Source organism: Hetaerina americana, unplaced genomic scaffold (genome assembly GCF_022747635.1).
Source record: "Hetaerina americana unplaced genomic scaffold, ioHetAmer1.1.p SCAF_7, whole genome shotgun sequence".
In the NCBI taxonomy this organism is placed as follows: Eukaryota; Metazoa; Arthropoda; class Insecta; order Odonata; family Calopterygidae; genus Hetaerina; species Hetaerina americana.
The window spans coordinates 61,257,711-61,272,362 of record NW_027287316.1 but is presented as its reverse complement, the minus strand read 5'-3'; the positions used below and the strand labels follow the sequence as shown (position 1 = coordinate 61,272,362).

Below are 14,652 nucleotides of genomic sequence, written 5' to 3'. Positions count from 1 at the left end.
AGAAAATTCTCAATAGAACGTTGTAATATGACATTATAATAATTAATACAGTTCATTAATAAAAGGCTACATGAAATCAAATTCTTGTATCAAAATATCTTTCATCAAATTAAAATGCTAACTTTATGTCAAATTCTTTTCCTGGCTTTCCTCACTTGATAGCTTTTAAATTGCCATTCCTTGTTCACCTCTGAATCTAACTTCAATATTTTTTTTATACCTCTATTCCCAGAATCTAGTGAAATAGAAAGAGTAAGGCCATCGCCACCACCACAAAGGCCACCAACAATATCTGTCTCTATCTCGGAACCAACTATTTACATTGTGGAAGAAGGTGGTTCAGTTCGATATAGGTGTTCTGGAAGGTCCTTGAGAGCTCAGGTATTGCAAAATTTGGCTATTTCTAATGTATAGTGAGATGAGCTAATTTACGATATTAATATTTACTAAACTATCCTAGAGAGTTGTGTGGTTTAATTAAATATTTGTCCTATAAACAATTTAATGTCCAATAGATACCAGTCAAAATCTCATGGAGTAAGGAAGGAGGAGTTCTGCCACCTGGCAGATCCCAAGATGATGGCAATGGCGTTCTTGTGATTACCGACTTGCGACCTTCAGATTCTGGTGGATACCTTTGCGAAGTGACAGATGGAGAATCTGTTGTTACAGAACGAGCTGTCCTTACTGTTGGAGGTAAGGATGGCAAATGAGCATTAGGATATATCTCTTTTAAGAAATAGAAATTTCTTTTATCTTTTGGATATATTTGGAGGCCCATGTGCACCTTGGATGCTGATCATTTCCTGCTTTACAGCAGTTGTTCCATCAAAGAAGAGAGGAAGTGTGATGCAACGGTGAAAGTGTGGAATTGAATCTACATATATATGTTATTTTTCTTGCCTCCCAGTAGTTTTATAATCTCAGTCTGTTTGCCCTTTCACACATACATACACATGTAATTTCCATCCCAAGTGGTAAATATTTTTAGATTCATTCTATGAAGGAATTTCTGATAAATGAAAATGGATTCAGCCTCTTAAGAAATGTACTAATTTTATTTTCATGGAAATAATAGCATCAAATTCTGAGGTTTATCGTTTTTGAGGCTGGGAAAGATATATAACCTCCAAGAAAAATTATCAAATTCTTGGCTTTTGTATGGATATGTCATAGGAAAGAAAGGATTAAAATCTATCATGGAATGTCCCTAGTACCATAGGAAGACTACCATTAAGGCTTGTTCTCCCTTCTTAATGACACCTTCTAATCAAAAATGCTGACATTTTGTTTAGTCTATGGAATGGAATAATTTGGGTTAGGTGCTGAGATCATAGTACAAAAATAGGTCGTGCCATAAAATTTTGAAAACTTAGTTCTTGAAATTCTTAGTCACCGATGTGTTCTAGAGTTCAGAAATCATAATTTGTTCATTTTAATGGGTAAGAAGAAATTTTCTTTGCTGGTGACTGAGGTAAAATATTTGACAGAAAATTTGGCAATACTGAAATGTATCCAGTATATCACAGATTACTTTTGGCTGAGGCTGATGATTTAGTCGTGGAAAAGTGTTTTTGAAGTATACAGCCTGTGTTTTATTACAAGAAAATCTTATTAGTCAGTTTTTGTATTTCCACTATAGAAAATGTGTTTAGCTTTGCTTCTCTTAGTATGGATAAATATTTTGCTAGATATTAGCCATTGGTGCATTTATCTCAAACTTTATTTAGTGCTCGGTGGTTTCTAAAATACTGTTTTTATTTCCTATTCATGCTGCTAAGATTTTCCTCAAAGCCTTCTCAAGATTCCAGGTGAGGTATAGTTAGTGATTTTTTTACAAAAAAGTTATTGATAATTGTGAATTTCCATTATATTCTTTGCTTTTGCTAAAAGTATGAAAGTTAATTGTGATTTCTGTTTTCAATGTCTGAATTATATGAGTAGTTAGAATTCTATAAAAAGGTAGAACTGATAAGAATATTTGTTACCTTCTTATAAAAAAAGTTTATTAGTCCCAAAATATGGTTAAAATGTGACAACTTATGTTCTGTTCATGTCCTATAATAGAATTATTTTCATTTTAGCACCTGCACGAGGACCTTCGGTCATAATCCACCCCTCAGATCACCAGATTGTGCCCGAGGGCTCACCAGTTGAATTCCGCTGTGAAGGAACTGGTACACCACAGCCAACTTTGCAATGGTCAAGAGTTCATGGTGGCCAACTAAATCCAACTGTAAGAGTTAAATCGTCAGAATGGGGCTGGGAGGTTTCATAATTTAAGGCTATATATAATATAATTTTATATTTTTTTATCATGGAACTTGTATAAAACTTTTATTGCCATTGTTTTAATTTGATGATTACACATCAGGTAAATGTAGTGTGTAGAAATTATATTACTCATGTTGAATTATGCTTTTGTGATCTTTTAAAATCATTTAGCCTTTATTTTTCACATTTCCTGTTTAAGGTCCAGAGAATTCAAATAATGAATGATAATGAAAAAACTGAGAGCTATTAAGCTGGAATGTCCTCTATTAATACCCCTGATGAGTATTGGTTTCTTGGTCCAATTGATATATAATTTAGTGAAATATTATGTTTGAAAAATATTATAGATTTATTGTAAAATAAATCATTCACTTTTTCTTGAATTTGAATCCAGACTATCGATTACTGGTTAAGTATTAATGCCAGTTACATTACCAGAATACCTCTTCTTTCATATGTCTTAGTGTTTTAAAAGACCCAGTATTTTTGTTAACTGTGTTTCTCTTACATTTTTATGTACTAAATCAGTATGTGACTGCAATTACTATCTTGATATTTTTCTTAAGGGATTAAGGACTAATCATGAGGGGTTTTATTAATATTTTTGTGTCATGTATACCTTGACTTGAATTTTTTATTTAAATTTTAAAGTTGCTATGATCAGGCTGTTGAGTTCCGAAAGCTATTCCCTGTTAATATTTTCCCCTTTTTTGTGCATTACAGGCAGTCTTCCGGGATGGCATGTTCAGGATTATGTCTGTTCGCAAGAGTGATGAGGCTGAATATGTTTGCGCAGCTACTAGTCCAACTGGCACAGCATCAGAGAAAGTTGTTCTTTATGTTCGAGGTGGGTATATTTTGTGTTACAATTTAGAGTGGATTATCCAAAATAAATAAAATCAACGGTGATGTGTAAAATGAAGGGTCCAGATAATCCAAAAAAAAAGTGGAAATTCATATAAATACTTTTTCATTCAAGTAGCCTTTGCAACGTTAAAAATATTTTTATTTGAAAGGAAATAAAAAGTAAAAAATATTTTAATATTTTTATTAAAAATAGACATAAATTATATCCTTCAAATATTCATATGCTGACACATTTATTCCACAATACTTATTGACTCATTGTGTGTTGAATAGTTGATATTTGAAATGATTGATGTTTGAAAAATCAACTCACAACTGTATTTTTATAGCAATGAATTTTTAATTTAATGAACTTAACCAAGATAAATTGTTTCAGGGCTTTTCTCTTAAATAAGCAACCTTTGTGCAACTAGAGTAAATGATTTATTACAGTGTTTGGTTTAACAGTAGAAACTTTTTCCTGATGATAGAATTTTAGTTAGGCCTTCAATCTTTAAAGTCTAGGAAAATGTGGGGCAATCTTTTAACCCTTAAAAAGTCACAAGAGTTTGAAAAAATATCTTGGACATCTCAAACTGAAAAAGTAACTCATCAGTTTATGCAATAATCAACAGATTTGTGGTAATGGAAGATTTGTCTGAAGCATAAATTGATGACTGTGCATTGTGTGGATCAATAATATACTGTAGTGCCAATGCCAATATCTTGATTTTGCCTACCATTATCTTTTAACAAAGGTCTTTGAAAGTGATTTTCATTTTTATATTAAGAATAATTTTTCAATTAAGAATAATTTTTCCAGAGCTAAAATACATCTATTGGCTGGCTATCCTTTGATTTTTGAATAACATATTTCAGATTTTAGGACATAAGGATGAGGGGTGAGGTTCAGAAATAAGCAATGTCAGAAATAATAAATTGTATGCTAGTAAATAGTTTACAAGTACTCACATAAGAAAACAGTTTTAATGAAAATTTTCAATTTTATTCAAAGATGAATTTTCAAATCCATTATTTGGTGTCCCCCATGAATAGAATCTCTTTTAGTGACTTTGCTTTAGTGCATCAGATTTTAAATATTGTTTGATTTATAGTAAAAATAAAATTGGATAATTAGAATATCTTCAATTTGTTCTTAAATTATGCAGAAGGCACGATTCCAAGACCAGAGCCTGAACCACCTGTCAGGGTTGAGCCTCAGGCATTTGAAGGAAATGCTGGTGACACTGTTCGCCTTTCATGTTCTGCTGCTCATGATCGCCGTGCAACTGTTAGATGGACCCGTGATGGCAATGAGCTCCCTGCTTCAGCCAGTCTTACAGATGGAGGTACCACTCTTACCATTTACTCTGCTACTGCTGAGGATTCTGGTGTTTATATCTGTGCCACTGTGACACCATCAGGAGAAACAGTTCAAGCTCAGGCCACTGTCAACATCATCTCATTCAGGTTAGTATAATTATCAAGTACAAAGTGAGAGAAAAACTATGTGAATATGGAGCTATCCTCTCCTTTTATTTTTTTCTAAAATTCACTTGATTCAATTTTTTAAAACTAATGATTTTATTGATTGTCTTATTGTGTGTTTCAACAAAGCTTTTTCCCAGAGTTTTCATCACAAGCTGTTAAGCTCTAGAAGCAATGCGTTTGATATGTGGTCCCCATTTTATATCTCCAATTATGGTTTATCCTAGATTATTGGAGTGAGTTATTACATTCAACATTTTGCCCCTAGAGTAGTAATAGTTTGATGTAGCAGTCCTGCCTTTACAGAATCTAGCTAGTTTTGTTTTTCTAGCATTGATGATGATTTGATTCTAGTTTTCCCAATTCATCAAAACATATAGAATGTTTTGCAATGTAATGCCATCACAAATGGTTTCAATTTCTCTGTAAATAATGCATCACCTGTAAACATTATGATGGAGCTTTTTATATTTTCTCTGATATCTACAAGAGAGCAGTAAATGATAATAATTGCAAAAGTTAACTGACAGCACATGGCATAATGAGACCCATGAAATTCTTAGTGCAAGTCCAAATGGATGCAATTCTAGCCATTGAGACTAACTTGGATTTATATCCCTATCGGTGAAATTGGAGAATTGATTTCTACTTGTTAGAAAAGCTGTTGAATTGATGCCACAAAATTGGTCAAGACAAAATAATATACATATAGACATACTCCATATGTTGAAGAATTTTTTCCCTGCTGCTATGATTTAAGGTTTTGATTTGAGTATGAGATTTCTAGGTTTTGAAAATGTCATCGTGGTGCAATACTAGAAACATACTGAGTTTCTGAAATGAAGATATGAATATTAATGGTGTTATGTGAAAATCTTCCACCTGAGTAAGAAGCAATTGCAAAAGTGACATTGATTGTAGGACCAGGCAGAGAAATAGGGTGAAGTGTGCAACCAAAACACTTAGGGAATACTTTTTGTCATTTTTATATTTGGATGAAGGTCACCTCTGCTTTCTTGGTACTAACATTTAATTTCTCCTTGTTTCTGTGAATTATGTATGTTTTAGCAACATAGAAACAACAGTTTTGTTTCCATCCCTAGTTTTCTAGTCTAGTTAAAAAATAGAATTTACTATCCTTGAAGGTAAAATTGTGTCCTAATGAAGATCTAGCGAAGAGAAGGACTAATGAAGACACAATATTAATTTTCAGATCACCACCAACAGTACGAATCGAACCTAACAGACAGAATATCCCGCAAGGCACATCAGCTGAGCTTCGTTGCCTTGCTTCTGGAGACCCTACACCAAGCATAAGATGGTCCAAGGCTGGACAAGATTTTAGCTCTAATGTGCAGGTATTGTCTTTTGTTTTCTTTAAAAAAATTCATTTGATAACACTTTAAAAATGTCTTGCTTAAAAAGTATTAAATGTCAGACCCCGAGATGAAAAACCAGTATCATATTGACTCTGGGGAGACTGATAATCTTTCACCTCCTCAGAATATTCCTTGATTAATTTATATTGTGCTTCATAAATTAAAAAAAAATTACATTTATCAACAGTTGATAGTAAATAATCAAAAAATTTCTCAATAACCATCTTAATCATCATTGACTGTATGCATTGCATAATTAGCTATACCATGCTCATTTAAAGCCTTCAAGAATTAGATCACAATTTTAACACCCCCTAAAAAAGTTATTTACCATTATTTTTAAGTATTTTTGGTTTATTAAATTATTATTAAAAAATTATGCACTGAATATTTTGCTATAAATTATGCCCTTCTAACAGTATTGTTAGCAAATAGCTGGGAAAAATGTGACATAAAATGTCTCTCTAGATGTTGGTTAATTTAATAAAAGGGCATATGTTTACCTGCTTCCTATTTTCTAAAGTTTTTGGATTGTTTTTAAAACTATATATGTAAAGCAATTGAGAAGTTTTGACGTAGCATATTAATCTTGTACACAGTGAATTCAGTTGTCTACATGTGCATTTATATTCTTGAGATAATTAAAGTGGTCTTCTTCCTATTTCTTTTATCTTTGGTTTATGTAGATCATCGGCCAGTTGTTTAGACTAACAAATGCCCAAGTCTCAGATCGTGGAATGTATGTCTGTACTGCGCAAAACACGGGAGGAACTTCAGTAGCATCTGCCTTAATTGAAGTTGAGAGTAAGTCCATTTTACTTCCTCTTAATACCCTTAATTGTAATTCTAAATATACCGTTACCAACTTACATAGTGATTCATTCTTTATGTTGTGATGCAATAATCCTTTTCATATTATTGCAAAATAATTAAGGTGTCAGTCATCATTACGGCATAGTTAACATTAATACAAAGTAAAGGTTAAGAAAATTTGTATTCATTCAAGTGTCAAAAAGTATTTAATTAAAGATGGGTCTGAATGTAAGATAACTTTTAACGTTATCATTAAAAATCATGTAAATATTCACTTTCAAATTATCAGTCAGTGCATAATTACCTATATGAAATGCTTTTTACCTTAAATAATTGAATTCCTCAAATTCAATGAAGTACCTATTTTGATTTATATGCAGTGGGATATATAATTATGTATTTTCATGATTTCCAGCCAAAATTATTAACCATAAAAATCAGAGTACAGTTGATTTAAGGTAAGAAAAGGAAAAGAATCAGTGAAATTTATTAATTCCAGGATGTTGCACATACACATTGAGGACTGTCATAATATAAATAACAGCAGACTGCAAAATATAGTATTAATGACATAAATATTCTTCCACAGAATAGAGAGAATTTAACAGCAAAGACTTTTTTAGTATGTATGCTAAAGGTCAGTTGGAAGATACCCAGCATCTCCTCTGATATTCCTTATAATACGTTGAGCAATTTAACGCTTTCAATTTAATTTTCAGGTAAATTTTGCTGATATAATGTAATTGCTTGAGGTGTCATTGAACGGAAATGTTGCTAAGTTTAAATGTAATTAATAGAAATAAAATGTTAAAGAGTAACTGCTATGGCACAGTTGATAAAATACCCTATGATCTGAAAGTCTCTGAATGACCTATTTTCTTTGTTCATATGTTGACACTTACTGAAAATTTTTTCTCTAGGGAGAGAAGCACCCTCCATAGAATTGTATCCTGAAGCTCGCCAGGTGGTGCCCCGTGGGGGAAGTGCTCTTGTTCAGTGCCGAGCCACCCATGGCATTCCATCTCCAAAACTGACCTGGACCAGAGTTGATGGTAATCCATTCACACCCAACATTGAGGAAGTACGGGAAGGTGTTTTGAGGTAATTTCAACTATCGTATTATATTTTAAACTCCTGCTGAATAAATTTTTGTGTTATTTTCCCAATTTGCCCTGGATATCATGTATCCTTTCAAAATGAAGTGATGGGAATATTTTGATTTTATAGTATTTAATTTCTAGCAAATGGATACTTAATTCTTTAATTCTAGATATCATATGCAATCGTAGAGGTTATCACCAGAGTGAACTGTCTCACTGGTGAAAAGTTTTGAGGAAAAAAAATGAAGACAAAACAGATAGATTATAGGTTTTTATTCAGAGTTTTTATTGTTTTAGAAACCTACTTCAAAATCTAATCATAAAATATTGGTAATGATGAATTTAAAAAAAAAGTTGGGTGTATGATGGTCTATAAATTTGAGCAAAATGCTGAGAATAGTTGTATCATTTATCAAAAACTACTCTGAAAAAACCTAAAATTCCACATAGTCACTGTAAAATTTAGGGTGGTAGTTAATGGAGACAATAGAAGTTGATTATGTATCATATTTTATAAAAACTATAAACACAGAAATTAACTTGAAGGTCAGTTTGGTAGGTGATGGTAGAGTTCACCCAGTACGAAGGCCAACGGCATGTGAAATTCACACATTAGGGTAGGGGGGGCCAGTTCCTTTCACTATGCCAGTTATGGTTTCCTAGGAAAATCGAAATTCAACTCATGTAACATAGAAATGTCATACAGCAGTGTAAAAAATTATAAAGAGATGTAACTACTAAACAGTTAAATTCAAAGAGTCATTTTTCTGATCAAAATTATTGACAAAACATGAAAATAAGGAATCAAGGAAACGTTCAAACATATTTCAATGTGTCCAATTCTTCCCCTTCTATCCATGGCTGGTTTCTAAAAACCCCATACCATTAGCCTTTTTGACAATTTATGGGGTACTGATTACATGTCAACCTAGTTAAGGGTAGCCGCACACCATGAAAACCAGGAAAAGTCCTTGAACCTAACACCATTTTGAATGATTCAAGAACTCCATGATTTTGAAATATTTTGGCATTCCTCCCTGGTCATTTGTTATGGTATGCAATAAGGGTGATCAGAGTAAAAATCAAAAATCACAAACTTATTCTGGGACTGATGCTAAAAGAAAATATGACAGTACATACTATTTTACTCCTGTATCAGCAGAGGTTTACTTCTGCTAGTGATAGTAGAGGAGAATCTCACCACTGGTTCAAGGAAGAAGTAGATCTACTTGACATCCTTCAATGGGATATGAGATAGAAATAAGAGACTAAACTGATAAAAATATGCTGTTCTGATATATGCAGTAAAAATCATAATTTACATGTGTTTCATGGGCGTATGCCAGTGGATGGAAGCCCCCAATTTGCACCACATATCTATGGATAGGCATATGTTTTCATTTTGTTTTACTAAATACCCAGAGTAACAACTTTTTCCCTCCTAAACATAGCGAAGACATTCTATTACAATGTTGTCTGGTCATTTAGTCTATATTAAGTAAGTGCATGCAAAATGGCGGAAAATTCATTTATTTTTAACCTGGATATTTCAGGGTCCAATTTTTTCAGTCCCCTGAATTTCAAAATAACACGGTTTTACTGTTTAATATCAACTGTGCTAGAATATATCATATTAATCTTGTTGCATGGCTCTGCGTGTTTAAAATAGTGACAAATTTATATGATACATCATCTTGGAAGAACATGTCAATTGGTGTGTTATGAACCACCATATTAATCATATATCTTTCAATTTTTTAGGTTTAACCAAGTGACAGGTCCAGAAGCTGGTCAATATCAATGCCGTGCTGAGAATGAAGTTGGGTCAACGAGTGCAATAGCTTACTTGGAGATGCAGACCTTACCACAGATCACTCTCAAATACCCAGGCAGTTTATCCGATGGTGGTAGACGACAATATCGCGTTAAACCTGGACAGCGTGTGAGAATGGAATGCAGTGCTGATGGAGATCCAACTCCTACAGTTTCATGGGACAGGCAACATCCTGGATATCCATAGTAAGATATTTTGTTTTGCTCTAAGATGTTAAAATGACCTTTAAATTTCTAGGAAACAACCTATTTCAGTTGATGCATCAACAGAGAAATGTCCCTGAATATGATTAATCTCTGTAATGCACTTTAATTACTGGTGCCTTTTAATAATAGATAGTAGCTGGCTATAGTTCAAAAAAGACACATATCACAAATACCAATTCAGTGTTTGTTTGTGTATGAGCTAATTCCCAAATAGAAATAATTAACCTTTTCTAATTAAAGCATTGACAAAAAAGAATGTGAGTTTCCAGTTAATTGCAGATCATTTGTCACTCATTTTATAGGCCCAAAAATCAATTCCTTTTTGTAATTCATAGGTGAAGTGATTTAATTTTGTTGCATAATAATGTAGAGGAAAGGAAATGAAATCACAATATGGCATGGGCATCAGTCTTTCAAAATTAATTTTAAAATATCTTTGTGACACATTGACTTCATAGCATGGACCATGCATTATACGTTACAAAATCTCTGGTGAGGCACTGGTTTTATTATTATTCATTTGGTCAATTACATCAAATTTGATACATTCTGTTGTATGATTGTTTAAGAGTAGCATTAAAAACACTGTGTTTTGTAAGATAGAGCAAATAATTGGTTCCAAAAGACATGAACAGTTAAACTCTAATATCTATATCAATCTAAGATCTTATTCATCCATTTTGTATTACTTTTTTAAGTACTTAGTATATGCCATTTCAATGTAATGTCTCTCTTCTGCTCTGCTTCCTGAAGTGTACCAGTGCAGAAATGTTACTTTCTCATTTAAATTTGGAATCATACTTTGTATCAGTGCAACTACTTCTCTTGATCCTTCTTGGCCCGCTTGACTTGACCTGTTCTTTATATGTTGCTAATTTTTTTGCATATTCAACAAATAAAAAAATAGCATTAAATGGCATATTAATATAACCTATTAAGGTGGTATAACTAGGATTGTTGGGAAATTTACAAGTTGGATCTAAAATCTTGTATGTTCATGAAAACAGGAACCGATTTTTTCACTGAAAGCCTGGATACCATAGTATCAAATGTAATTTTTATTTTGATTGTCAAAATATCATATAGGTTATTGGTTCACACTAATCCATGCCCATTTTTTCTAATTGCAATATAAAATCCCTTAATATTAGTGGAGTGCATGAGATAGAATTGATATAAGTCTGTGGGACCTACAGGAAGTTTTACTCTTTATAACATACTAATACTGTTTTGTCTCATGCTATTGTAGCTCTCCTGGCGAAACAAAGGAAAATGCTGTGTATGAAATAACACAAGCTTCACCTAGTGACTCAGGGACTTATACTTGTGAGGCTCGTAATGTACTAGGAAGCACCCAGGAAAGGATACAGCTCATTGTTGATTCAGAGGAAGCGACAAATGAGGTGGATCATGGGTATCCATCTGGCAGACCATATAATCCTGATGCTGGTGTCCGACTTAACAATGAAAAATTCACAGTATTAGAAGGTGGCAGTGTTACAATGAGATGTACTGTAAGAGGTATGTTATGAATAGTAATTTTTATAGTATCTTTATATTGTAACCTGTAATTACATGACATTCAACTAGCATGGTATTTGTTAACTGTTTATTTGGAGCAAATCAGTTTTTGTATGCATTTAGATTCCTGTCCACATTCCCAGGATATGGGGCACAGTTTTTTGTTTCAACTGGCCTATTTTTTTTATAAACAACGAGTTGAGCATGGACTTTTTCATGACCATTAAAAATTTTCACCAACTCCCTAACTTCAGTTGAAATTGCAAAACCTGCTTTTATTAGCATATGTTTATTTAAGCATCACAATTCAACCAAAATGGTGCAGAATTAAGTAGAATATCTTTACTTAATTATATGATAAAATGTTTTTTTAAACCTCGTGGTATTATTATTTATTTTTTTAAATTAGTTATTATTAAATCTGAATTGCTATCAAGGAAAATAATGCAATAAAAACCTTAAATATCAATTTCGACATACAGGAAATGATAAACCGAAGTATCATATTTTTCCGTGGTTTCTCATAAACTGTGAAGTTTAATGTTCATGTATGACATTTTTGTTTTTAAATTAGTGTGTTAAATAAACTGGTTAATTAGGCATATTTGAATAGCTTTTTGAAATGTTTTTTGACAAAGATAACTTTGGAAACATACATTAATCTGTACTGTAAGAAACACTGTTTTGGTTTTTATGGTGGGAGCAGCTTTTTATTTATATTTTTCCAATTTCAATTCCGATTTATATATGTACGAGGGTCATCCGGAAAGTAGTACCCGTTCGTGAAATAAAGACACAAAAGTAAATATTAACAAACATAAAAAATTTTATTTGAAAGAGGATACTTTAAACTACTTCTCAACATAATCTCCAAGCAAATTAAGGCATTTGTCATAACGTGTGACAAGTTTCTGTATTCCTGCTGCATAGTCCTTCGCCGCCAGCTCATTGAGATACGCGAGGGACCCATCTTGCACAAATTTTTGCATAATGCAGATGGTGTTTAACAATTTCATGAACAATTGTTCGAGAAACATTGGGAAAATGCTCACAGATGTCATCAATTGTGACGCGCCGATCGTTCCTCACGAATTCGTCAACTGAGCTCACCAGTTGGTCTGTAATGACAGACGGTCTCTCCGAACGCTCATCGTCGTGTGTGTTCCCCCTCCCCATGTTGAAGTTGCGACACCACCGCCGAACAGACGACTCGTCCATTACATTGTCTCCATACACCTCCTTTAATTGGCGATGAATATCACATGGGCGAACGTTTCTTGCATTGAGGAATTTAATCACTGCCCTCACTTCACAACTGGCGGCGTTCTCAATTTTTTTAAACATTGTAAACAATCACAGAAACAACACAGGCAATGCTAGCGTCACGCAACTTGGCTCAGAGAAGGCAGACAAGCCACTGAAGCTATCTGACCTCGTCCAGCGGCTACTCGTGTCGTCAGCACTTCATGCGGCACGAACGGGTACTACTTTCCGGATGACCCTCGTATATCACTTTTAGAATTTTGAATGAATAAATACTATAATGGTCCAGCTAAAACTGAAATTCTTCAGAAGTAGAGCTGAATGTGAGAACTTTGGTTGAAAGTTGAGGATTCACATTATATTGCCCTTACCTAAAGCAGAGAAAGATACTTGTCAATGTAAAACAATATCACACAAATCCTGACAGATATGTAACAGAGGAAATGATAGGAAAGAATAAAATATTATTGGTATTTCCTTGGGATCTTATAAGAATTCAAACCATGATCATGTGGTGTTCATTGCCTGTGGACATTTAATGATTAACAAATGGTGATTGATCTTTTATCTAAATCGTGTTCAAGTCTCTTATTTATGTACAACAAGTTGGAATTCAAATTTTGTGTGTGGCCTTTTTTTTACATTTATTACAATTGTTGGCATAAACAGATTACTGGCATTTATATTATTTGCTTTGTTATTGTAATGTTATTTCAGCTGTTTAATATGTGCTCTTTGTCATGAGGACTTCTCAGTTTTATATACTCCTCAATTTTGCATTTGAAATTAGTCCCCTCAAAAACATAGGGTTGGTGTTTCAGTGTATATTTGTGTAGGTTATTCCGCCTTTCATTAAAAGTAGGCTAAGCCGACGTCAGGTTTCTCTCCACCTTTCATCCTTTCTTGTCCATCCCTAATGGTGCAAATGACCTCAGCTGTTGGTCACCTCCCGAAAAAACTACTACTGCAATTTATAAGTCTATTTTTGAATACTAAAATGAAAATTTGTTAACACCGATTTTTGAATGATTGATAACTTTTGGCCTTTTCAAAACCCTGAATTTTTCCATGAACTACCATTGGGAAATTTTTATATTTTCAGAATTGACTATCAACTGTGAGTTCCTACTATTCCATTTCTTATGGAGAATTATTGAATTTTAAGTGATATCAATGTTTTGTAAAACAGTAGTTGAAATTTAACTTGCTCATGGTAATAACTTCACTTGCTTTGCAAAATAATTTGTTAAAGAGCAGTTACAGCTCTTTTATTAGTTATAGTTTTAGAAAAAATTGGTTTAAAATAATTGAATTCAATTACTATGAAATATTGAGATGTTTTCATTGACAAAAAACAGGTTAAATCAGAAAAGACTAAAATTGGCCTTTCTCTCTTAATTGGATTTTGCTTTTACATCTCCTGCAATAGGAGTCAGTATTAATTGATTACCCAGCTGATAGCAATAAATTAAAGAAATATTCTTTCTATGGATTCAAGACAATATTAAATAACATCAAATAGTGGGTAAAATGAAATAGAACCAGTGGCAAATTTAATAGAGGCTCAGTCATAAATCGTAGCCTTGAATGTACTCAGTTTTAATGGGCAGAAATTTTGTTGTTCTAATAAGTGTATGTTGAGAGGTCTCTAGCGAATTATTTACACTGATTTGCTTTGTCTTTTACAGATAACAGAGATAGGATCTTCCTCACATGGGTCAGAGGATTCCCTGGAGTCATGCCTGCTGATCATCTAATTACTGATGGTACCCTCCATATGAATAATGTAAAACCAGATGCTGCTGGAGAATATATATGCAAGGGCATTGGTCTGACAGGAAACACCCTTTTCACTGCAAGTGCTCATTTGGAAGTAATTGGTAAGTGATTTTTGTTTACTTTAAATACACCGTACGCTTTATGAATGA

At 33.1% G+C, this 14,652-nt stretch overlaps 1 protein-coding gene across 1 annotated transcript in view; it reads left to right on the top strand.

The window, feature by feature from the left end:
* Window positions 1–14,652, top strand: part of trol (terribly reduced optic lobes) — a 703,100-nt gene that overhangs the window by 645,534 nt on the left and 42,914 nt on the right. Inside the window, exons 50-61 of the mRNA XM_071594907.1 lie at window positions 233–381; window positions 516–696; window positions 1,782–1,811; window positions 2,085–2,236; window positions 2,998–3,121; window positions 4,290–4,590; window positions 5,822–5,966; window positions 6,674–6,791; window positions 7,721–7,901; window positions 9,662–9,919; window positions 11,190–11,461; window positions 14,413–14,604. Of these exons, the coding sequence (XP_071451008.1) occupies window positions 233–381; window positions 516–696; window positions 1,782–1,811; window positions 2,085–2,236; window positions 2,998–3,121; window positions 4,290–4,590; window positions 5,822–5,966; window positions 6,674–6,791; window positions 7,721–7,901; window positions 9,662–9,919; window positions 11,190–11,461; window positions 14,413–14,604 (2,103 nt within the window). The remainder of the gene's footprint in view (window positions 1–232; window positions 382–515; window positions 697–1,781; window positions 1,812–2,084; window positions 2,237–2,997; window positions 3,122–4,289; window positions 4,591–5,821; window positions 5,967–6,673; window positions 6,792–7,720; window positions 7,902–9,661; window positions 9,920–11,189; window positions 11,462–14,412; window positions 14,605–14,652) is intronic.